At 42.0% G+C, this 26,579-nt stretch overlaps 1 protein-coding gene across 2 annotated transcripts in view; it reads left to right on the plus strand.

The window, feature by feature from the left end:
• The window catches only part of LOC122799515 (TRIO and F-actin binding protein), a 3,126,988-nt gene that overhangs the window by 2,250,745 nt on the left and 849,664 nt on the right, over positions 1 to 26,579 (plus strand). For both annotated transcript variants that reach the window (XM_044068636.1, XM_044068645.1), the window contains exon 25: positions 4,220 to 4,288. In XM_044068636.1, coding sequence (XP_043924571.1) covers positions 4,220 to 4,288 — 69 coding nt within the window. The remainder of the gene's footprint in view (positions 1 to 4,219; positions 4,289 to 26,579) is intronic.

A 26,579-nucleotide genomic window follows, 5' to 3' on the forward strand; every position in this document is an offset into this window, starting at 1 on the left:
AAGTTAGTATCCGTCCTTTTAAGAATGGATCTGGGTCTTTTCTTACTATTGACCCTCATGGATCTTCTGGTGTTGAAAAACTTCACTGATTTGGACAACTCAAAGGGTTTACCCCTGTGATAATCTTACGTCCCTATTGAATTTTCTCATCTTCTTATCACGTGTCTGTCTGTTTTTCAAAACTTAAAAGCTCCATGGATAGCTTATTCAAACAAGTGACATACTGTGGTTGACCCTCAAACTTTCTGATTTCCTCACAGCACATTTTAACTTCAGCTATATTCAAGTCAATCATCCGTTCATAATATGAACTCAAAATGCGTACAAAGGACATAGAGGCCTGCTGAAGTGCGGAATCCCAGTCCTTAGTCACAGTCTCCTCCAGCCTGCCAACCAAAGGCTGGACCCGAACTCTGAGGCCTGTAGGCGCAATATCCTTATTTTCATACGCTCTAAAGAGCTTAAGATGCCAAATATTTCCTCTCAGGGATTTCATCCCCCTACCTAGTTTGCTGAAGGCTAAATTGCAGCTGTCCATAGGATCCAAATCGGAAAGATTCTGGTTAGTGCTGTTCATATTTGTAATACCAAACACTCTGATGTCATCTTTATCAGCACATAACCCATTAAGAATACTTTCCGAGTCCAATTAGCCCACCCAAACTCTGGCTAATATAATAGATCCGTGAAAAGGACCAAGAGAGATAATACTAGTACTCACCACTCCACCATAGGTGAGACAAGATTTACCCATACCTGGCAAAGTTTGTACCCATTCAGGGTATGTCTTTATGGGTAAATTGTACTGGTTGCGGGTAAATCTGGCTTTACTCACTGTTAAGCACTGATAGTTTCTCCTTTATGGAAAAGTGAACACTTTTTTCCCCTTCTTGAAAGAGTGAAATTTCTCATGCTAGTTATTATTTTCCCTCTGTTCTGTCCTGATCTCTTCAGCAGTTTTTATTCTGGGCCTGTTTCTGCAGGTTGCTTTGTTGTAGACATTGTGCTTAAACACAAGTCCGGTTGCTATTTCTGTGTATTGGCTGCTGCTTAGCATATACAAAACATATTAAATTGATGGCTGTTCAAGTATGTGCCATATAGATTCTGATTGTCTGTGGTATTCCAGACATAGCAAATATATTGTTAACGGCCTCAGTTACTACATGGGAGGCTGTGAAACATACTGGGTTTAACTTTTCGGTAGTCATCAGAAACAACTGGCATGTAGTTTTGCCATGCGCTTTTCTATAAATCTGTGATTTGTTTGAACATTGTTTGTATTTTAAGAGTCTCATTTTACTTTGCATTGCCTTGACATAGCAGACAGGCTTACATGTGTTTCAGATTACAGTGTTTCCATTTTACACCTCACATTCTTATGTCCTGTTCACACTAGGTAAACATCTGTCTTTTCCATTTCTGGTTTCTGTGGTAGGGTATAACTCTGGGAGAATTAATTCTTCCTCTCTTGGTTATGAAAATCTTGGTTTATTGCTCTGTTAATTTACTGTGACCATTCTTTCAAAATGGCTATTAATGAGAAGTGCTCCTTTTGAACTGAATAATTAGCAATATGTTCTGTAAATTTGAACTTGTATGTGTTACTTATTGTTAATCATTTGTTTCCATATTTCTAGCTTTTGCATTGTCACATTTCTTACATATGGTCTGCTCACCTCTCTTTGCCTCTGTCTCTGAATGTATTATTTTATGTATTGTTGTTTATCACTCATTCTTCTGCATACTTTAGCAAAATGATTATACTTCCTTTCTGCACACAGCAAAGCTTTGACTCAGTATGAGGATGTTCACTACTGCAGTATCATATCTGCATGTATTTTGTAACTGTTGTTTTCTTTTACATTTATACATGTTACTTTTCCGTGTGTTTCTCTCCTTTCATTGTTTTAATTAATTAGCTGTATCTCTGTGTTTGCTTCATTGACTACTATACCATCGCATCCATTAATCTTTTTTTTTTTTTTTTTTTTTTTTACCATATTACTGACATATCATGGGATCTAGCAAAGTCTAGTAGCTTGCTTAATGTAGTTTCTGTTATGCCACTGCTTTCCTCCTTACCCCTACTTACCATTGTTACATAATTGCATAATCTGTATCTGTTAATGTAAGTGAACTTGTAGTCATATCTGTGTGGTCTTGTCTTCTTTGACTTCTGACCCTCTGTTTTCCATATTCTTCATATTTTTTGGTGCAGAGTGACCACATGCTGGATATAGCTACACACACACACACACACACACACACACACACACACACACACACACACACACACACACACACACACACACTCTCAGCACCTTCTACCATATGTAACAACAGAGAAGTAGCTTAGCATCTCCTTTATGTAACAACAGAGAAGTAGCTTAGCATCTCCTTATATGCTTAGTGTTTTAATTTAGTACTGATGTTTGGTTACCTACTTCTTTCTTTAAGAGATTAAATGTTGTGTATCCCAGTCTTTCTCACAATGGGTAGACTGGAAATTTCCAACAGGCAGTTGTCATTTTCTGTCCTTAAGCTGGCCTTCTGTAATTATATTCTTTGTGGCCCCTTATAGGAGTCTTCTTATAATTTGTTATAAAAAGTCACTTAACTTTGACTGCAGTCTTGGATTCCACTTTTGTGTTTGCACTGGGGAAAACATAAGCATGTAAAATAAAACAAAGTTTACCAATAGACATACAGTTTTTCTAGCAAATAAAATAATTGCATTTGTTGCCAGTTTGTGTTGTTATGTCTGTAGGCCTGGAAATGGTACCACTCACGCTAGATTGCAAAATTAGTTTAACAAGGCAGATCTACAGTCAAAGGCAGTAATGCTATGGGAGTCTGGTAAACACGCTTGCAGGTTCCTACAGATAGGTATTATGAGAGAAAAATCCGCGTTGTTACCTCACAGCAAGAGGTTCTCCTGTTCGATTCTCAGCTGGAGTGCTTTCTGTGTGGAGTCTGCATGTCCTCCCCATGGTAGAGTGGCCTCCGAAAGACATGCGTGAATGGGTGTGCCTTCGCTGAAGGTTTGGCTTCGGGTTGGCAATTCGGCACCATAAAAATCGACTGCCAATCATTAGCGGACCGGAGTTCTGCTGTGGCAACCCCTAACTGGGAAAAGCCGAAAAGACAAACATAGATAAGATTATGAGAGAGTCCACTTTGATGGGTGAGTAGATCTCTGGCATGCAGAAATGTATCTGATCAAAAATCCGTCTTGAGGAAAACTGACTAGCAGCAAATGTTTTAGGAATGTTGTCTTTTGACTCCATGTTCTGATTTCCATACAAAGCAACATAACTACTTATGAATCATTTAGGAACAGATGTATAGTTTAGTTGATGCATTCATAACTAATGGACCTTCTCTTCCTGGATTTTCTTCCCCAGTAGTCCATGATCAGTGGCACCTTGCACTTGCCCTGTAAACTAGTCATCAATCACCAGTGCATTTCTGTGAAAAGAATAGCCTCACCAGAACCCCAGTGAGAGCATTCCCTATTTCTGTTAATGTAAATGAGTGATTGACCATCAGATTTCAGCTTATCAAAACCCTTGTGAATTCAGAGTGCCAGATGACTTTTGAAAATATTTCTTATTTTGAAAATACTGGCAAGAGCCATATTATTTTTGAGAAATTGTGGGTTGGCAGGGAAGTATATTGGCAAGAACAATGATTTTCTATTTTTCATAGAAAATGCCAGCAAATCCCAGATTTAGACCTTCTGAGTATTAAAAAAATGTGGGATTTTCACAGAATTTGGGATTTTATGCTTGAGCACTCAATCTCTGCAACTTGCATTTTTTCTTACAATTACTACTTACAGTACGGTCTGCTTACTCTGGTGACTGTTCTGTACTTTGCGTATATTGTATGCCAGAAATGTAATGACTGGAAATTACATTTAAAAATCATGGATATAATTTCCAGATTTCATCTCAAGAAAAAGAAGTTCAGTTTCTTTAGAACCATAAATCATTGTCCTTGCCTGCCTGAGGGACATCCACTATGATAGTGGTGCAAGAGGAGGACAAAAGCATTTGTTTCATGCATTAAGTATATCATAGCATCTGACCCATTTCTGACCAATGGTAAAGCTGTATAGAAAAAACATACTACACAAGTTATATCATTTTACTGTTTTGTATAGATGTTCATCTTTTACCCTCTTGCATTGGTCCTTTTACTTTGTGTTTTTTAGTGGAAAAAGCACTGGTTTGTTCTGACTGATTCCAGTTTACGGTACTACAGAGACTCCAATGCTGAAGAAGTAAGTGTGTTTTTTTGTTTTGTTTTTGTAAGTGTTTTTTTTGTTTTTTTATTTACAGCAGGGTACATCTCCCTAACAGCTTAACCTAGGAAAGAGTCTTCACTTCTCCAAAAATACAAGCTGTAACTGATTAATAAGATGTGCATGCTTGTTTTATAGATAAGCCAGTATTGTATAAACACTGAAGTGCAGTCCTGAGAAATATCACCAAATACTTAAACTTTAAGCATTTTTGATAGAGATATTTTCAACTAACTGAACCTCTTCCCACACTTCTACTTGTGTGTATGCATCTGCTGCTGTTTGTGTGTTTAAAAATTTGATGTTAGCTTCATGAGTTTTTATAAAAAAAAAAAAAAATGGGGGGGGGGGTACATGACACCTTGGTATGAGTGATTTACTTCAGAAACAAATGTACGCATTTGCAGATCTAACTTTTAACCCATTACCTGTTGGCCAATTTTTTCAAAGGTTATTTCCCCACTTCTGTTTTGGCTTATTTTTGGTCCTTTGTTGCACAGGATTACATCTCTGTAATTTCTTGACACTAGACTAAACATTTTTGAGCAAGCTATTTAGATTTTCCTTTGAAAATTGTGCTTGGCTCACAAGAGTTACTTTGCACAGCTATGGGAAGAGCTGTATCAGGTTTTTTTTCTGTTTGTGTGAAAATTCATAGTTTCAGAAAAATTAAAATAGTCACAAACTTCACTTATAATGATAAATAAATATTTCCTTTTACTGGGGTGTTATAGTTAAGATATCACTTGTCAACAAATGTGAAGTCTTTGGCAGAGCAAGTATGATACCATTTAGTCCAGTTCAGTAGTCTTTATTTGATTTGTAAAACATTTGCAAGGAAGGGCATAACAGAGGCAAAGATGCACTGAAAAGATATTATTTATCAGAAAAGTTACACTGGTGCAGCTCAAGTAACATTTTTCACCCAGTTGTGTGTTTATATTTGTTATGACTGTGTTTACTAAATCTTGTACAACACAAAGGAGATGGTGACAGATGCATTTGCAAGATGAAAACATTTGATGTCCTTCAAGAATGCAACTGCAGTCATAACATATGGGTTGTCCTGCCTCAGGCAGCCCTCGGTCGGCCGGATTCCAAAGTCTGGGTCCGACGTCGGCTGATGTCGCATTTCTCTCCGACGTCAGAGCGGCTGGAGTATATAAGCATCAGCCAACGCCATCTTCTTCAGTCTTTCTTGCCGCGCGGTGCCCGAAGCAGAAGCAGTTCGCAAGTGCCGGTCGGTTAGCTCCTGTATTCTTCGAAACCGAAGTCATCAAAAAAGCTAAGTACCCCGTTGGGGACCTTTTCTTGCCTCAGCCGATGTCAGAAATTACTGAAAAAGTAAATAATTGTTTGTCTTGTGGTAAACAAATACCTCATAAGGATTTCCACTCTTACTGCCTCCCTTGCCTTGGCCCAGACCACGACGTCTCGGCCTGTGCCGCCTGTGCTCGCTTCAGTAAGCGCACTCTCAGGCGCCGGGCGGAGTTCGCTGAAGACTTTTTCGGCGAAAAATTAGATTATACAATGCCGTTGGAACTACCGACATCGCAGACTCCTAAGAAACGAAAAGACTGGGACCGACATCCTCGGCCCGCGTCTTCCACTGACACCACGCCAAAACTAACCACGAGTGCCCCGGTTCCCTCTGAGGCGGTTATTCCACCGCTCCGAACCGAAGACACCGCATTACCGATACCTCCGATACTGGAGACCACACCGATGCCAGTTATTGATTTTCCTCCGGATACTGAAACCGAGGAAATGCCCGAGACCATTGCTGTTGATAAGGTCACTCCTGCACGTGGAGCTGCTAGGCCTCCCATGTCCATGTCTATCAAGGCCTACACACGTGCTAAGGCAGCCAGCAAGTCCAAGCACCTTACTGCTAAAGCCTTACCTCAGCCTTCTCCTGAAACACAAATCATGACTATGGCCGCAGACTTAATTTCCATGATCAGAGGTTCCCAGGCCCATCCTGAGAGAGGATCCCAGCCTCCTCCTGATAAGAGGCCCAGGGTTGAACCCTCTGACCCTCTCCCTTCAGATGAAGATTCTGAGGACTCTGTTCACTCCGAAAGCCAGGAAGAGCCCTTCCAGGCCTATGAGGACTCAGATGCAGAGGACTCCACTCGCGCGGCCTCTCCTCCTGAGGATATTTCTTTTGGGGAAGTTCTGCATTCCATGAGGGAACATTTTAAGTGGCAAGGCCAGGAATATTCTGATTCCAGAAAGCGCCTGCGAACCTTCCTTAAAAAGCCCCAACACAGACCCTTAGCTATACCTCCTGTGCTTGATGTTTTGGATGATTTATACTCTGACTCCAGTGTTACCCTGATACTCTTCCTCCTGCTCCTGTCAAGCCTGACAGATACTATAGGGTCCCAGAAACCCATTCTCATTTCTTTAGGGCCCATGTTGTTGATTTAGAAACAATTTCACAGGGACCGAAAGGGGTTTCAGCTACCACCTCTAAAATCCTTTGCCTTCCAACAGGGAAGCTAGGTCATTAGAGAGATGGGGGAAGAAGGTTTACACCTCCACTACTTTATCTATGAGAGCTCTCAATTGTCTCTTTCATATGTTTCAATATCAGGATTACCTGTTAGATGATTTACAGAAAACATTGGCCTCTCCTGAACCTTTAGATAGGAAGTCTTTGCAGGAGGCTGTGCATAATTCTCAGCAAGTTAGCAATCACTTTCTTCAGTGTGGATATGATGCATTGGAAGCTTCATGTAGGGCAGCTATGACAGGGGCGGTCATTCGTAGACATGCATGGTTAAAAGAACAACCTTTACCAGATCATGTTAAGGCAAAACTTCTTGATGCAGCCTTGGAAAAGAACAAGCTTTTTTGTGCTAATGCTAAAGATGTGCTAAAGTCCATTGAGGAAAAAGCCAAGTCAGTTCAGACAGTCAAAGATTTCCTCCGGGTTAAGCCACCCAGATTCAGCAGGAATTGGCCTTCTAAAAACTGGTCCTTTCCTAATCCTGAAAGATTTCAAAGGGGCAAAAACAGGCGTACCCGAGGAAGAGGACAATACAGAGGTTCCTACAGGGGACGACAATGGCAACCAGCAAACCAAAGAAGTGACACAGGGGTTTCTCCTGCCCCACAAGGACAATCTCAATGACTTTCCTCTAGTTCCGCTGACCAAGGAGCAAGCAGAAGCTCCTTTGGGCGGAAAATTATCTCTGTTTTCAGACAATTGGCCCAGACTGACAAAGGACAAATGGATTTTGGACATTATAGACCACGGTTACAGGTTCCATTTTTATACCTTGCCAAGAAAACAAGGCATGCCAAGCCTACCACAAAACCAGAGGGCAGAGGCTATCAAGCAAATTTCTCTGCTTGCTCAGATCAAAGCAATAGAAAAAGTTCCACAAGAACAAGGCCAGGGGTTTTATTCAAGACTGTTCCTTGTTCCAAGAAAAGAAACTCAATGGAGACCAATACTGGACTTGTCCACATTAAACACTTTTCTCATAGTACCAAAGTTCAAAATGCTGACTCTACAGCAACTCCTTCCCATGCTGGGCAAGGGGTCTTGGCTGATTACTCTGGACCTCAAGGAGGCATACCTGCATGTTGTCCCTATCAGACACAGCTGCAGAAGATACCTCAGATTTCTTGCAGGGCCAGAGCATTATCAATTCTCAGCATTGCCATTTGGCTTATCTACTGCACCCAGAGTATTCACGAAATGCCTGGCTTCAGTAATTGCTCATTGCAGGCTCCAGGGGATTCAAATTTACCCATACCTGGACGACTGCCTCATACAAGTGGACGACAAACTGATTTTGACAAAAAACTTGAATTATGTCATACAATTGCTACAGGCTCCGGGATACACAATCAACTTCCAAAAGTCAAGACTTGAGCTATCCCAGCAAATAACCTTCTTAGGAGCCAAACTAGACACAGCCTCTCAAATGGCTTACCTGACAGAAGACAAGCAAAAGAAGTTAACTCATTACTTCAAAGGTTTAGCAAAGCTCACCCAGATGACTGCAAGGAGATTCCTACAGGCCCTGGGTTACATGGCATCCTGCATTCTCCTGGTTCCACTAGCAAGACTACACATGAGAAAGCTTCAATGGTACCTAAAAAGCTTATGGTCTCAACACAGCAACAACCTAGAGGCAACCAATACCGCTCATTCCATGCCTTCAAAAGGAATTTCTATGGTGGGCCTCGGTAAGCCAGTCAAACACAGGTATGTCATTCAAAAAACCTCAGATAACACAGACCATGACCACAGACGCCTCAGACCTTGGATGGGGGGGGCGCACATGGAGGGCAGATGTATTCAAGGACAATGGTCTCCAAAGGAAACACATCTGCATATCAACCAAAAAGAAATGCTGGCAGTAATGCATGCCATCGAGGCCTTTGGACAACAACTTCAACAAGGCCACCTGCTAATATGGGCAGACAACACCACTGTGATGTGGTACATAAACAAGCAGGGGGGCACCCATTCTTACCCCCTTTGCAGACTGACAATGAATCTTTGGGAAAAATCACTGAGCCTAAACATACAGTTGCAATCCCAGTTTGTTCCAGGCAAAGACAATGTGCTGGCGGACAGTCTAAGCAGGAATTTCCTAGACCCCCACGAATGGAGGTTACATCCAGAAATCTTCATACGACTCACCTCGACATGGGGCAGGCCAGAAGTAGACTTATTTGCCTCCCACCTCAATCATCATCTACAAAAGTTCTGTTCAAGGACATATCATCCACAAGCATGGAAAATAGATGCTCTCTCATTCAACTGGAACTTCCTAAAAATCTATGCATTCCCACCTCTGCCACTGATGACCACAGTATTACTAAAGATCAAAGCAGAGCAGCCCAAGGGGATCCTAATAGCTCCAGACTGGCCAAGACAACAGTGGTACCCACTACTACGGAGCATATGTCACAACAAAAAGTGGGCCCTTCCCCAATGGCCCCAACTTTTGACTCAACACAACTTCAAGACAGTTCATCCCAACATCCAGACGCTACAGCTAACAGCTTGGGAGATCCCATGAATAACCTCAATCTATCTCTCTTCAAGGAAGTTCAGCGGATACTAACAGAAGCCCGGAGACCATCCACCAGAAAGGTTTACTCAGCCAAATGGAAGAGATTCAGCATTTGGAATACCAGAAAGGGTCATGATGCATCATTATTGAACATTCCATTCATTCTGGAATATTTGGCAGATATGCTACATAATGGACTCTCATATTCTTCCATAAAAATACATGCTTCAGCTATTTCAGCTAGATACAACACTGATCCACCTGTGTTTTCACATCCTTTGTTAAGGCAATTCCTTAGGGGAATCAAGAATATAAAGCCCCCAAGAAAGGCACCAGTACCAGCTTGGGACCTCAACTTTGTCCTAGAAAAACTGACTCTACCTCCCTTTGAGCCAGCAGCTTCTGTGGACTTACAATTTCTCTCATGGAAGACAGCTTTCCTGTTGGCAATTACCTCAGCAAGAAGGGTTTGAATTACAGGCCCTAATGGCAATACCACCGTTCATAACCTTTCACAGAGACAGGGTCTCCTTATGAACCAACCCTACCTTTCTGCCAAAAGTGGCATCTAGGGTTTCTTTAAATCAAGCAATTCACCTGCCTACTTTCTTTCCCAATCCTGAGAACAAAGGGGAAAGACTGTTGCATACCTTGGACATTCACAGACAACTTTGCTACTACCTGGACAGAACCAAGACCAGTAGGAAGTCTGATCAGCTTTTTGTAGATTACGCCCCAGGAGTACAAGGAAAAGCAATTTCCAAACAGACAATTTCAAAATGGATTGGACATTGCATCAGATTCTGTTATTCCTTCCATGGAAAGTGTGTGCCAGCCAATGTCAGACCACACTCCACCAGAGCTACAGCCACCTCTACAGCTTTTTTAAGAGGGGTGCCTACAAAAGACATTCTAGAAGCTGCTACATGGAGCTCCATGCATACATTTTCCAAACACTACAACCTTCCTTTATATTCCAGATCCAGAGCAGGCTTTGCTTCGGCAGTCCTGCAGGGATTGATAGCTACACCATCCTTTTCTTAGAGCATTCCACCTCCCCCAGCTAAGCTATGGTATTCAACCCATATGTTATGACTGCAGTTGCATTCTTGAAGGACATAGTACAGTTTTGTACCTACCATAAATGTAGATGTCCAATAGATATGCAACTGCAGTCGGGTTTTCCCTCCCTCCTTCCCCTCTATGCCTTGGGTCCACTCCTGTCCCTGTTATCCTTAGCTGGGGATATCTGTTATGGTGTATCTGTTTATTGCTTATTTATTTGTCTGGAAACCTGCTTTTGTCTTCCAATTTGATTACAGCCTTCCTTGGAGGGCACCTGGCATCTGGGGCAAGAAACACTGAAGAAGATGGCGTCGGCTGATGCTTATATACTCCAGCCGCTCTGACTGAGAGAAATGCGACATCAGCCGACGTCGGACCCAGACTTTGGAATCCGGCCGACCGAGGGCTGCCTGAGGCAGGACAACCCATATGTTATGACTGCAGTTGCATATCTATCGGACATCTACATTTATGGTAGGTATAAAACTGTACTTTCCACTTGCTTGTCATTGCTGTGTACGTGTAGTTCAACATTTGGTCACTAATTACACCTGGATCCATGGTGCAGCAGGATAAAGCTCTGACTGAATTGCAGATGACCCATGTTCAGCCAGTGGCATGAGATGTGGTGGACCAGGACAGAGAAGGATGGGAGTGAGCAGCTGACATTAGTTCACCTATCTTGGAGAGAGAGAGAGAAAGAGAGGCAGCTTCACTTATTGCACTGCCGACACCTGCAGGAATGCAGATATGTATCACTACAGCATGAAGACTCTAACATGTCCACTATGTAAAAAGTGAGCTGCTTGGTCTGGAGACTGTGCATGTTCTGAAGCTTGAATGCAGCTCCTGAGGCAGCTGTAACAGAGCTCACATGCCACAGGTGTTGGGTTAGGACAATCTGTAGCCTCACCTGGATTTCTACCTTGTGTAGGGAAGTTTTCTTCTCCTCCTAAGTATTTCAGATAAACCAGATAGTGTGAGTGGCAGTGTTTGTCATGTGAAGTATGGAAACATGGCAAGCAGTTCTGGTTAAGAAATTCTTTAAAGGGGTTCTGCATCTTCACATGCCTTTGAAGAACCTTTCTTCTCCTTTGGAATTGATCAGCATTATTTGTACACTATTTGAACTGTCTTGTTTGGGCCTGAAGTTCACCTTTTGGGTGGTGTTTTCTTGATGCCAATAAATCTCTGTTCACAGGATCTCTGACCTGTAGGCCCTTACATTTCTGGAACTGTTTGGCATTTCAAATGAATTGCGTGATTTGATGTCCATTAGCACCTTCAATTTCTTCTTTAATTTTCAGGGGATGAATTTAGGGCAGAGAGAGTCCTTCATAGTTTATGTGCATTCAGCTTAGGCTTTACATGAAAAGGTTATAAAAACACCAGAATACACAGTAGTTTGTCTCCTTTACTTCAGGCAGAGAGTGGTTAATTCGACTCTTTCTAAATGGACCAGGACCACTGACTACATTGTCTTTTATTATCAGTTGACAAAATGCCAGTAAGAAAATGCTGCTGTCAGAAGCTGCTTCCAGTGCTTGCTTCAAAAATGTCTTCATTGTAGATATTTGTGCCATTGTCACTCGGTCATTGTTTCACATCTTCACGAAGATTTATTGGTTGTACTATGGTTCCAGTACTTGGCCTTCTTTTTAATTTTGTGCTTCAGGATTTGGACTTCTGATCCATCACCATTTGAAGTTCTTTGTGGGTCACTATTGTAGTCATAACCTGTAGGAACCACTGCTGCTAGACTAATCCAGAGTCTGTCTTGACTTTCAGGGCAGCTGAGAATCATTTTCCCATACCTGGACAAATGTTTCCTTACCACAGATGTCTCCACATTTCATGGATATAGGTAGTATCCACCAACACAATCCTTGGTCCTTTCTTGCCCTTAAATGTGTGTTTCAAGAGAGTGCTTCACAGCTGAACATCAGTTTAGGCCTGTGACTTAAGATCACTGAGAGATGAGTAACCTGTTGAAGACCTGATTTTTTTTTCTGGCTTAATCTTATGCTTTATGTCTGTGTTTGTATTTGTCAGGGCAAAAGGACCAGAGTATCATACATGAGCATATTCGGGTATACCCACTCCTGAAAAAGTTATCAGATGTGCCTGAAGGAGCCAAATTTCCGCAAAAGACTTCTGCATTCCGTGCTTTTTCCCCCTTGGTCAAGAGCATGACATGGCTAAAAAAGACAAGAAGCCTTCCAGGCATACCAGGCCAAACAAACACTTGGGGCATTGCTGAAGTCCTCTGACATATCCACATACTTGTGGCAGTGTGGTGGTGTGGCTGTCCACCCTAAAGGGAAGAATAAAAAGTTCCATGGAGAAAGAAAGGGAGGAATACGTAGGAATTTTCACATCAATAGGAAACCCAGCTCTGTGGAGGTATTCAGTCAGTCCCTGACCACGTTGCCTGCTACTGCCAAGGGATATTTGCTGTGGCCTCATAGAATATCCCACCAAAGTGATGACCAGGCTTTTTGTTCCTCAAAAATTGCTGGCTTCCTGACATCCACCTCAGAATGCTATCAAACCAGAATAGGGCAGTTTACCCACAGTTGTTAAGGAAAACATGCACACCTTAAATTCAGAATTCAGGCATGTCATCCCTAAGATTCCCAAATCCCCAGTAACAGCATTCCCACATAATACACACACATCTGTTCACAATGTGTACTTTCTATCCAGACAGGGTGGATCTTTCTCCAAGAGTGTGATTTGGGTCCCCTCAAGACGTGGCCCCACAGAAAAAAAATATAAACCTTAATTACTACAGAAGTAGAAACAGTGTTATAGATAGTAAATGTAGGAACATAGGCAGGATATATACATAAAAGCAGAAATCTAGTTTTATTACAGTAATATATACAGAAAATATATATTAAAGCAGAATTCAAAGTGGTATAAACAGAGCTATATTAATCAGTATTATTGTACCAGTATCAACAAGTGAAGATAAAAATAAATCTGGAGAAAGTATCATCAGTCACTAGCAGCAAAAGACATAGGAGTTTAGTAATCATATAAGGAGAGTGAAGAGGTTAGGTTATAGAGCAGGAACATAGCTAGGAAGAGTCGAGATGATTTTTCAGTATTTGTTTGAAGGTGGTGGTGCTGCCTGTTTCTTATAGAAGGTGGAAGTGAGTTCCATAGTTTGGCGATGGTGAAGGAATAGAGGAGTTGACCAGCAGGTAAGGTGGGCTTATGTAGATGCTTTTCAGATCTTAGATGCCTGCTGGAATAGTATTTGGCAAGTAGAGTTGAGAGAGCAGGACAGTCTGTGGGTCTGTAGATTATTTTGTGCACAGTAGTTAGTTGGGTGAATGAGAGATGGTGGGGGAGTTCCAGCCACCCTAATTGTTTGAGTGACTTACAGTGGTGGGATGAGAATTTGGCCTTGGTAGCAAATTTTGCTATTCCATTATAACACATAGCAAGTTTGGATTTTGTAGAATTTTGGATATTAGTGAGGAGAGGGGCACCATAAAGGAGAGAGGATAATAAAAAGGTAGTTGCAAGGGTCTGTCTAGTAGAGAGGCTAAAGTGTTGGTGCCTGTAGAGTATGCCAAGCTTTTGGTGCGTTTTTTTGATGTTATTGTTTATGTGTAGGTCAAAGTTAAGGTTTTCATCTGTAATGATGCCTAGTAATTTAGTGTGTGGGACAACTTCTGTAGTGGTATTGTCTTGGGCTTGTGTAGTGAAGAGTTTATCAAACAGAGTGGTTTTCCTGGAAGTAAAAATTACTAGTTTAGTTTTTTTTTTTGGATTTAGGGCAAGATGATTGTTAAGCATCCATCAGTAGATGTGAGGGCATTCTGGGTAATTTGCTGGAGTTCAGAACTGGAATTTGTGGTGCATATTATTGTAAAGTCATCAGCATACTGGATTACTGAGCATTGTGGGAGAGTGGTGTGAAATGCTAAATAAGAGAAGACCAAGTATGGAGCCTTGGGGGGTAATAAAGATGCTAAATAAGAGAAGACCAAGTATGGAGCCTTGGGGGGGGGGTACCCCTGTGGAAGTATTAAGGAAGGGAGAGTAAGATTGTTGCCATTTGGTGGATTGCTGTCTATTGGAGAGAGCTGTTGAACCATTGTAGGGTAGGGGGAGAAATGTGGAGGGTGGATAGTTTAGAGAGGAGGATAGTGTGGGAAATGGTATCAAAAGCTTTGGAGAGGTCAAGGAAAGGTGAAGCAATTATTTTACCAGAATCCCATGCCTACCAGAATCTCGTGCCTGGTTAACTGTATCAAGGAATGATAGGAGGGCAGTAGTGGTGCTGTGTCCTGGACTGAAACCATGCTGAGTGGGTGATAAAATTTGATTTTCATGCAGGTGGTTGAGCAGTTGGGCATGGATGCATTTTTCCAGTATTTGAGAGGGGTGAGAAAATTGCTATGGGTCGTGTCTGTATTGGTGCCACCTTTGTGTAAGGGGAGAATGAATGTTTTTTTCAGATGTCTGGGACAGGGGATTCTTTAATTGATCTGTTAATGAGTATGCTGATGGGATAAGCTATAGAGTTTGCTGCTAGCTGCAGGAAGTGTGGGGGGTAGATTGTCAGGGGCCAGAGTACAGAGTTTTAGCTTAAGTAAATGTTATTGTGCTGGTGGGTATGAGCAGGAATTTTAGGTTAGGGTTAAGGGTAGACTTGTTTTCTGAGATGATTTGGTCATCAGCTGTTTTGGTGCTTTTAACTGTAGGAAAGGTGGCAGTTAAGTTAGCTATGGTGTCAGTGAGGTAGGAATTGAAGAGGGTAGCAAGTTCAATGTTTTTTTTTTTTGTGGGTCAGGGGATGGATTGCTTTGAGAGCCTGGGTGTAATAGTTGGCTGGAGGACCAGAATTTTTGGGGATTATTTTTATGTTGGCTTTGTAGGTGGAAGTAGTGGTCTTTTTCATCAGTGGTTATTAGACGTTTTGCCTGGTTATGGAGTTGCTTGTAATGTAGTAGTGTTGAGGGGTCTTTGTATTTCTGCCATGATTTCCAGATTTTGTCCCTTGTGGACATTACTTCTTTGGTGGATTTTGGGAGCCAGCATGCATGGTTATGTTTTATTCATTTTTGCCAGGTGGGTGCTTGCCTATTTAGGATGCCTAGAAATTGAGTTAAAGAATTCAACAGCCTCATTAAGTGGTAGGGATTTGAGGGGTTTCCAGTTTACTTTAGCTAAGGTTTCATTAAATATAGATGGTTGGAGCTTAGTCAAATTTCTGGTTGATTTGTATTGGTGTTGGCCTGTGGTTGGAGTAGTTTTGTGTGTGATATATGCTGGATGGTGGTCACTAATGTTATTGGGTAGTATGCCTACACTGATGACATTGAATGGGTGGGACACTAATATCCAGTCTGTTGTGGAGCCCCAGTTGTAATTTTTGTGAGGTCTGGTGATGTCTTCAATTAGTTGGGAGAAGTTATAAAGATTTATGTTTTTTGAGGGGTTGTTGTGGCCTATATCTAGCCAATTGATATTTACATCACCTAAAATGATGGTTTCATTATCTATATTTTGGGAGGTAGAATTTTCACTTTGCATAGTACAGAGGTATCAGCTGTGAATAAGCTAGGGTGGATGTCTGAGTAACTTGATGAATGTGGGTTATGTGTGCTGGTTGTACAGGTAGGTGTAGGAGTTATGCTGGGTGTCTGGAAAGTTGTGATTATTAGTAAGTGAGAGATGGAAGATCAAAGTAATAGTTGTGATGTACATGGTGGTTGAGTGCAGTGTGATAAAGAAGATGAGCAGGATAGAAGTAGTTTAGAGGATGGTGTACTATATGGGAATATTTAGAAATGGGGGTGGGGAGGTAGAGTACAATGAGGAGGTATGGTATGATAGGGGAATAATTAGGGGGGTTATGGGATAGGTGGAAGAGAAGTATGGGAGGGGTTAAGCTAGATATAAGGTTGATGTTATGGGGGGAGGATGGGGTCTCATCACAAAAGGATTCTCATCCAGAAAAAAAAGGTCATTGTTCCCCTCTACTCATCACTCATTAGACCGATTATAGAGTACAACGACCCTTTTGGTATGTACCTCACAAGACATCTACAACAACTGGAAAGACCACAGAAATACTTCACAAAGAGGATTACTGGCCTCAAACAGATTCCCTACGCAGACTGTCTAAAAAAACTACAGCTTTACTCCATCGCATATCGCCTAAGAAGGGGCAATCTCTGCCTAACATACAAAGCTATGTCAAACCCAGAGCTGTTGGACATGCTCCACTTAAAGAAATCCCAATCCCTCCGAGCTGCACGCTCTAGGGACATAAACCTTGTCACCACAGTAAACAGAACATGCTGGAGGGATAGATTCCTGTCCCAGAGACTTCCCATAATCTGGAAAAGTCTACCTATCTATGTCAAACAGAGCTCCTCATTAGCACTCTTCAAGAAAAATCTTGATGGTTGGATGGGAAATGGGAAATTCACCCCAGGGATCACTTCTGTGGCTCTGCTCGACAGGGGCACAGGAAAATAATTTTCTTGGGTGGCAAAAGCCAGGTTACATTTTTTGGCTAGGCTTATATAGGCCCTAGGGCCAATAGCCTAGTACCTACCTATGAACCTATATAAGGAGCAGCTGTGAAAATACCAGCCTCCTCTATCTCACACCCCAAAAACCCCACACCGTTCAGACAAAGGGACCATCTGGCTTCCGTTTACCAGATTAGGTCAAGCATAACTTCAGACCAATGTGTACTTCAGATTGTCTCCAGTAGGTACAGACTTCATTTCATGTCCAAATCTAGAAAGTGTGGACTTCCATGTGTACCAAAAAAGGACCATTTATTCCAGCCCATCTTAGTGAAGATGTTTACTGCAAGGGAAAATTGAACCTGTTCCCTTCCATCATGAGAATGAAGGGTTATACTAAGACTGTTCATCTTTCAAGAAAGGATGGGTTATGGAGACCCATTTTGGACTTAGGCTAGACAGGTTCTTAAAGGTTTCAAAATTCAAGATCTTGACCTTTCAAGCCTTCTTGCCACTCTTGTCTTCTCAGGCCCTGCTACTGACACTGGAACTCAAGGATGCCTATTTTCACATTCCCATTTTCAAAGGAAACCGGCAGTACCTGAGGCCTGTAATGGGGGTTACCATTACTAATTTTACTCAGTCGGCCTTTAATGTTTACTAAATTTTGCAATGGGCTGTGGTCAAAATTTACTACAAAACTAGGGACATCCACATTTACCAGTAATTGGACACTGCCTTACTCGATCACATTCCCAGAAGGAAGATATGTAACATATGGCAGTACACCCTAAACTGCCTCAAAAGACTAGATTTCTCCATGAATGAACAGAAGACAAGTATATGCCCAGCACAAGAGGTGATCTTACAAGTATCCTCTTTGACACCAGTTCAGAAATAGTCTACCTACCCCCAGGTAAAGGTGGTCCTTTTCCTAGGACATGGTAAGGAGTTTCTCAACATTCTGAGTCGCATGTCATCCACCATACTCACGGGACTGTTAGCCAGGCTGCACATAAGGAAACGCAAGTGTTTCTTAAAGAATACCTGTAACCAGCAGGTTTCCTTATATTATCGCTGTTACAGTAGTACTTCCAAGTAGGATAATCTTGCCAGAGATAGCCATACATCCGGCTGGGATACCAAATTTTTACATGGACAACCATACTAAATGCTTATTTTGCCTAAGAGCCAATCACAGTTATAAAAGTTTTAGTATTCATCAGTCCATTATTCCTAAGGCATAGGAGTCATTTGTCCTCCCTTAAGATTTATCTTGAAAATCAAAGACTAAAGGAGCTTGCACAGGTTAGAATGAAATCTTATGTTTCCAGTTCAGATGCCCCACGTCAGCCAAAAAGGAAGCATAAGAAAATTAAATCTGATGTTTCAGCTGTCCAATCAGACCTTGATGTCTCCACTTTACCTCTTGTTGAATCATCGGATTGACCCAGACCATCCAGATGCATCAGCTGCTTCCTCTGTCATGATCAGTTTAGAGGCTGACAAGACTCTGACCCTTAGCCAGTCCACTCTGACTAATCAGACAACTGCCTCTGCCAAGAAGGGGGAACAACGGCTGATTATTTCAGAGGGGTCTGACAGCATTCCTTAAAAGTCTGGATCACAAAGAACATTCTGGGTTCCCTCACTGAGGTTCATCAGGGGTCTGAGTCTTCTCATTTTGAGCCAGATGTTCTTCGTGTTTCACTGTTGCAGTCATTACATTCGGGTTATCTGCTTGCAGGTTGCCCTCAGTCAGCCTGATTAACAAAGTCTTGGGTCTTGCATCGGTTGCTGTCCCTTCTTCCATGATGTCAGGTCTTCAGGGGTATAAAACATGCAGCCGATTCCATTACATCCGTCTTTCTTGCTGTGCGATGCGCAAAGCAGAAGCAGTTCGCAAGTGTCGGTCAGCCGACTTCTGAAATTTTCGTTTTCGAGTTTCAGAACCGAAGTCTTCAACTAAAGTATCCTGTTGGGGAAACTTTTTCTTGCTCTTTACCAGTAAAAGTTAATAATTGCATTACTTGTGGAAAGCAAATACCTCATAAAGATTTTCATTTGTACTGTATTCCTTGCCTAGGCCCTGACCACGATGTACCTTGCTGTCGGTTTTGTGCTTTATTTAATCAGTGCACTATCCGTCATCAGTATATTTTTGCCTCTAAATACTTTGGTTCTCAGTTTAATTATCCAGAAATGTCGTCAGTTAGCCATCCGACTACCGGGATTCCAAAAAAACACAAAGATAAAGACAGAGACAGGCCGCCAAGGTCCAAAACTGCCGACGACGCTTCTGCTAAGTCAGTCACCAGTTCACCGGTACTCAGTGTGGTGCATTCGCAGCCCCTAATACTCGCTACTTCTAGGCCTCTACTGAGACCCATTCGGAGTCTGGTATGCCGCAAGATGCTTCAACTATGGAACTCACGGATGTCTCTACCTTGGATAGGTCCGGAGCGACTGTGCAGGCACCGGCTTCTGAGAGTGTATTCAGGCCTACGGACTTGCATATTAAATCGACGCCTCCTTCATTACTTAGGCCTAAATCTTGATCCATGTCTAAAAAACTGATGCCCGAGCCACATGCTCAGGCCTCTATGCCTAAAAAACAAATGATAAGAATGGCTGAAGATCTAATAACTCTAATCAGGGGTAGCCACCCCACCCCCCTCTAAGAGACCTAGGACTGAGGTTGATTATGAATCTTCTGATCAGGATTCTGTTTTTTCTGACTCTTCTGATGATCTGGATTTGCCCTTACCTACTTATGAGGATTCTGATGCAGAGGACTCTATTCCCTCTGCTTCCCCTCCTGAGGATTTTTCTTTTGCGGAAACCTTACATACTCTAAGGGAGCATTTCCACTGGGAAAGCCAGGATTTTTCGGATTCAAAAAAGAGGCTTAGGGATTTCCTTCTCCTACCTCAGCATAGGCCTTTAGCTATTTCTTCTGTACTAGGCATTGTTGATGATGCTTTCTCGGAATCTAGTTTGGCCCCTGATTCCCTGCCTCCTGCTCCCAGAAAACCTGACAGATACTACAGGGTCCCTGAGTCCCACAAGTTCCTTTTCAAAAATCCTATTGCAGATCCAGAGACTATTTCACAGGGTCCCAAGGGTATTAAGGCTTCTACTGCTAAAACTCCTACCCCTTCTGATAGAGACTCCAGGGCGCTGGATAGATAGGGTAAGAAGGTTTACACTTCTGCAACCTTGGCCATTAGGGCTTTAAACTGCCAGTTTCATATGTTAAAATATCAGCAACATGTTATTGGACTGCTTAAACAGAAAATGATGTTGATTCCTGACTGTGGAAAATAAGGAATTACAGGATTTAATGCATTTTGCCGAACAAGTTGGAAAACATACTTTGCAATGTGGTTTTGATTCATTAGAGGCCTCTTGCAGGGCTGCTGTTACTGGGTCTGTGCTCAGAAGCTTGGCTTAAGGAGCAATCTTTGCCTGATCATGTTAAAGCTAAATTGTTGGATGCTCCCTTAAATCAGGACCGCCTGTTTGGCAACAAGGCTGAGGACATTCTTAAAAAGATGGAAGATCAGGCTAAATCTATGAAAACTGTTAAAGCTTTTTTACAAGTTTAGCCTCCTAGATTTAGTAGGCATTGGCCCTCTAAGAATTGGTCCTTTCCAGCCCCTTCCAGGTCTTCTCAAGCCAAACCCAGACACAGCAAAAAACCCAGGTTTCAGTCCCAGGGGACTCACAGAACTAAGCAGTGGGGAGCCTCCACTTCCAAGTCTGGGAATAATAAGACTCCCCCCCCCCCCCCATGGTAAACTGTCTCAATGACTTCCTTTTAAAATTTCCAAGCACTTATCAACTGACTGCCCCTTTGGGGGGAAAGATTGCTCTTCATGCAAAAAACTGGGAACTCATTACCCAGGACAAATGGGTTTTAAATGTAGTGTCCCGGGAATACAGATTTCACTTCCACACGTTGCCAACACCAAGTGGGTGGCCGGACCTACCCCCAAATCAGTGGGCAGAGGCCCAAAAACAAGTACTTTCTCTCTTAAGCATGGGGGCTATTCAACTGGTACCAGAAGAGGAAAAGGGGCAAGGTTTCTACCCAACACTTTTCCTGGTACCCAGAAAAGACAATTCATGGCGTCCTGTCTTGGACCTGTCTACTCTAAACACCTTTTTGGAGGTTCCAAAATTCAAGATGCTGACTCTTCACCAATTACTTCCTATGCTAGGCAATGACACCTGGTTGGCAACACTAGATTTAAAAGAAACATACCTGCACATCCCAATCAGGGAATCTAACAGAAGATACCTAGGTTTCAAAGCAGGCTACATGCACTGCCCTTTGGCTTATCTACTGCACCCAGGGTATTCACAAAGTGCCTAGCTCCAGTTATTGCATTTTGCAGGCAAAGAAATATTCAAATATACCCATACCTGGACGATTGTCTAATTCAGGCAGAAAGCCAGGACATACTTTTGAATAATCTGGCCTTTGTATAAAGGGTTATAAATTGTCTGGGGTAGACCATAAAAGAAAAGAAATCACATCTGGTACCTTGTCAACAAATTATATTCCTGGGAGCAAGCTTGAATACAACTTCCCAGATGGCTTACCTCACGCCAGAAAAGCAAATTCATTTGACAATCTACTTTAAACAAGTGGCCACAAAAACCCTGCTACCTGCAAGACAAATTCTGCAAGCCTTGGGGTTCATGGCCTCCTGCATTCTTCTAATTCCATATGCAAGACTGCATATGAGGAAACTACAGTGGTATCTAAAAAGCCTATGGTGTCAACATTCTCAAGACTTAGAAACAATGATTCCTGTCATACCTTGCCTATGCCTAGAGTTCCTTTGGTGGGCAGAGGCCTGCCACCAAAACAAGGGACTACCTTTCACACCACCCCCTGCCGCCCAAACCCTAACAACAGATGCATCAGATTATGCATGGGGGGGCTCACCTGGCAGGGAACTGCATTCAGGGCAAATGGAACTCAAGTCAAATGCACCTGCATATCAATCAAAAAGAAATGTTAGCTGTACAGTATGCTCTGACAACCTTGGTACATAAACAAGCAGGTGGGTACACATTCTTACCCCCTCTGCAGACTAGCCATGCCAATGTGGAACACAGCCTTGAGCTACGAAGTGCACCTACAAGCTCAATTCCTGCAAGCTCAATCCCTGTTCTGAAGGAGGAATGGGCCTCCTTGAAATTGATTACATGTACAGATCTGCAGTCGTGGGACTCCATACATATCTGCTGTCCTCACAAGACCCAAGCGTAGTGATGTTTTGAAACATGAGGAGAATAAATCTAAGATGACTTCCGTGCGTAGGCTAGCAGAAGCATATGGGCGCCAAGCAGGAATGGAAATCAAAACCCGCACATATGTGGTAGTCCCCTAAATACAGAAAATGTAATAAGGGATCTGGTGACCCAAGTAAATAGTAATCTCTCCTTTGATAATCATATTGCCAAGGTGGTTAGAAAATCCTTCTATGTGGCCCACCTAATCACAAAAGGGTTCGCATCTAGAACAAAAGAGGTTATTGTGCCCCTCTACTCATCAGACCCATCATAGAGTACAACGCCCCATTTGGGATGTACCTTACAAGACACCTGCAACAGCTGGAAAGACCACAGAAGTACCTCACCAAGAGGATTACTGACCTCAAACATATGCCTTATGCAGCCCGACTGAAGAAAATCCAGCTGTACTCAGTTGCATAACGCTTACTCAGAGGTGATCTCTGCCTGACATACAAGGCCATGTCCATCCCAGAATTGATGGACATGTTCCACCTAAAAAAAAAAAGAAATCCCCAACTCACCACAATGATAAATAGGATGTGCTGGAGGGATAGATTCCTGTCCCAGAGACTCCCCATGCTTTGGAACAGGATTGCAATCTACATTAGACAGAGCCCCTCACTAACACTCTTCAAGAGAAACCTTGACAAGTGGATGGGAAACAGAAAATTTACCCCGGGGATCACTGCAGTGGCTCTGCTAGACAGAGGCACAGGGAATTAATGGCTCTGCTGGACCAAGGCACAGGAAACTAATCTAAGGGGGCGGTGAAAGCCATCACATTCTGGCTAGGCTTATAGACGCCCTCGAGCAGATAGCCTAGGACTTGCCTATGAACCGATGAACTTAAACCACAAGTGGATAAAAAACAGGCAGCAACTGAATGTGGCAAAAAACAAAAGAAAGAATATAAGGTGAAAAAACAGACGAGAAGGCAAGAAATTTGGAAAATGTATAAATATAGTTGCAGGTATAGAAAATGAATGGACGAACCTCATGTTGATTAGGAACGAATGCAGGAATGGTTAAGGAGAGGTCAATTCAAACCAAGAGATGAAAGGTTAATATTGGCGGCACAAGATAGTGGGCTACATACACGTTGATTTACAAAGTTCATTGAACATGTGGCAGAAACAGACAAATGTAGGTTTTGTAAAACAGAATTGGAAACAGTTGCACACATCATTGCTAGTTGTGACATACTAATGGCAGAGTGACTGTATACTGAAAGGCATAATAATGTGGCGAGACTGTTGCACTGCGGATTGTGCAAACATTATGGTATTGAAGTGGATGAATAACACTGGAAACATGAGCCACAAAGCATCACAGAAAATGATGAAGTTTATATCACATGGGATGACCCATTACCAGCAGTTCAAAAGATATAGATGCTAGAAAACCCGATATATAGTGGATATAAAAAGTTTACACACCCTTGTTAAAATGCCAGTTTTTTGTGATATAAAAAAGAGACCCTTTAATATGACCTATAACCTGTATAATTCAATTGAAAAACAAACAAATCTGTTGGGGGGGGGTATAAAAAATAAAAAACATACAATAAGCTGGTTGCATAAGTGTGCACACCTTTAAACTAATACTTTGTTGAAGCACCTTTTGATTTAATTGCAGCATTCAGTCTTCTTGAATACACACTTGCCATCAATTAAAGAGACTCTGATTAACCCCAAATAAAGTTCAGCTGTCCTAGTAGGATTTTCCTGACATTTACTCAGTTGCCTGATACAGCAAATGCCATGGTTCACACAGAGCTTACAAAGCATCAAAGGGATCTCATTGTTGAAAGGTATGAGTCAGGAGAAGGATACAAAATAATTTCCACAACATTGGATATACCATGGAACACAGTGAAGACAGTCATCATCAAAAAGTGGAGAAAATATGGGACAGCAGTGACGTTGCAAAGAACCAGATGTCCCTCCAAAACTGATGAAAAGACATGATGAAAACTGGTCAGGGAGGCTGCCAAGAGACCTACAGCAACACTGAAGGAGCTGCAGGAATTTCTGGCAGGTACTGGTTGTGTACTACATGTGGCAGCAATCTCCCGTATTCTCCATATATCTGGCCTATGGGGTTAGGCTTTCAAAACAGAAGCCTTTTCTTACACAGAAAAGCATCCAGACCTGGCTAAAATTTGCAAAACAATACATAGTCTCCCAATGTGTTATGGTCTGATGAGACAAAGGTTGAACTTTCTGGCCACAATTCCAAAAGGTACATTTGGCGCAAAAACAACACTTCACATCACCAAAACAACACCACCCCCATGGTGAAACATGGTGGTGGCAGTATCATGCTTTGGGTTGCTTTTCTTCAGCTAGAACTGGGGCTTTCGTCAAGGTGGAGGAAATTATGAACAGTTCCACATACCATTCACTTATGGCCCAAAACATTCAGGCATCTGCTAGAAAACTGAAGATGAAGAGGAATTTCACCTTTCAACACGTCAATGACCCCAAGCATACATTCAAATCAACAAAAGAATGGCTTCACCAGAAGAAAATTAAAGTTTTGGAATGGCCCAGCCAGAGCCCAGACCTAAATCCATGTGCACAAGAGATGCCCTCGCAATCTGACAGATTTGGAGTACTTTTGCAAGGAAGAGTGGGCAAATATTGCCAAGTCAAGATGTGCCATGCTGATAGACTCCGAAGAGGACTGAATGTTGTAATTAAAGCAGATAGTGCTTCAACAAAGTATTAGTTTAAAGGCTTGTACACTTATGCACCCAGCTTATTGTACGTTTTTTTTACTTTTTATATTTTTCCCTAACAGATTTGTTTTTCAATTGAATTGTACAGGTTATAGGTCACATTAAAGTTGGGAAAAGTTTTGAAATGATTTATTGTGGTGTCATTTTTTTAATATCACAAAAACCTGGCATTTTAACAGGGGTGTGTAAACCTTTTATATCCACTGTAGTGGGCCAAGAAAAGGAGACAAAACTAGCAATGATTTTTGAAATTGCCACACCCAGTGACTATAGTGTCCTGCGTACAGAGAGACACAAAGTCAATGTGGAAGAAAGATACCCAGATAGTTCCAATAGTAGTAGGAGCAATGGATCTTATAAAAAAAGAGTCTACAATCCTATTTAGATACCAATATATGTAACTCCATACGAATCGCAGAAGGAGTCATTACTGGGCACATTGTGGGTGAGGCGAAGAGCACTTTTCGATGACATCAGAGTGAAACAATACTAATTTCATGAACTTTAATTGTACTTAGGAATGGGGTCCATTCTCGTCATGGTATTAGAAACCCCAACGATTTGGAGAAATTGAGAGAGTAACACTGCATGAAAAAATGAGTGCTGGTACAGCAGGACCCTGTTTGAAAACAGAACAGGAGTTCTAATACTAATATTTTTCTGCAAAAAAAAAATGTGGGTTATGCATGAGAAAGCATACTTGGCCAGCTCTGTGAGCATAAGGGGGATAAAGAACTTCTACAACCCATGTGATGGGGCACCTGTTCAAGCTTGCATGAGGGGAGATGACGAAGCTTACTCTGGCTCCTCTCTTTTCAGGGAGAGGGGAGGGTCATGTGCTATGATTGCACTTTACATGGCAGAATCTGTAGTAGAGATCAAGGATCATACAGAAGTCCTTGATGACAAGGGGACAGAGCCAAAGGATGAAGTTGCATGGTGGTGTATCATGCATTGCAAAGGCCTATTACATGCCGAGTTTTAGAATGTGAATAAGCATGAGGGGGTATTAGGGCTAAGCAAAAAAAAAAAAAACAGACCTCCCCTCATGGCTGCCTCAGTGACAGCCTCTCTTGGTTGGCTCTCACCCCAACATATACCATTCAACTGTCTCCCTGTTTTTGCCTCATATTTTTGCCCTGTCCCTCATAACAATTTTGTTTTTGTGATGTCACTGTGGATTACATTCAGTTTGTAACACTTAAATTCTTCAGAAAAATATAACAGAGAGAGCTATCACAAAGGGACAGCCCTGGCTATCCTTTTTAAGAGTAACATTGTATGTAGTTATGAATTTACTTTCAGATGCATATATCCTATTTTAGCAAGGCATTGGGTGGACCAGCATAAGTTACAGTACCCATAATTATTTTTGTAACTGTTTGCCATTCATTGTATGCCATTCCTTTTGGTAACTTTATCTCTTTTCATTGGGTTGATCATTTACTTTTAGTAGAAATTTGCCTTTTGTCATATATTTGAATTCTGCCAGGTTGGTATACCATGTGCTGGATTCCTTTTGAGAATCCTGGGTACTGGTGACTGTTTTTTTTATTTTTAAGCTTTTGGTTACTTAGATGATCCCATTTGGCACAAGTGTATTTTATTTTACG

The sequence above is a fragment of the Protopterus annectens genome, chromosome 1.part0 (genome assembly GCF_019279795.1).
Source record: "Protopterus annectens isolate FY-2018-M chromosome 1.part0, PAN1.0, whole genome shotgun sequence".
Classification (NCBI taxonomy): domain Eukaryota; kingdom Metazoa; phylum Chordata; order Ceratodontiformes; family Protopteridae; genus Protopterus; species Protopterus annectens.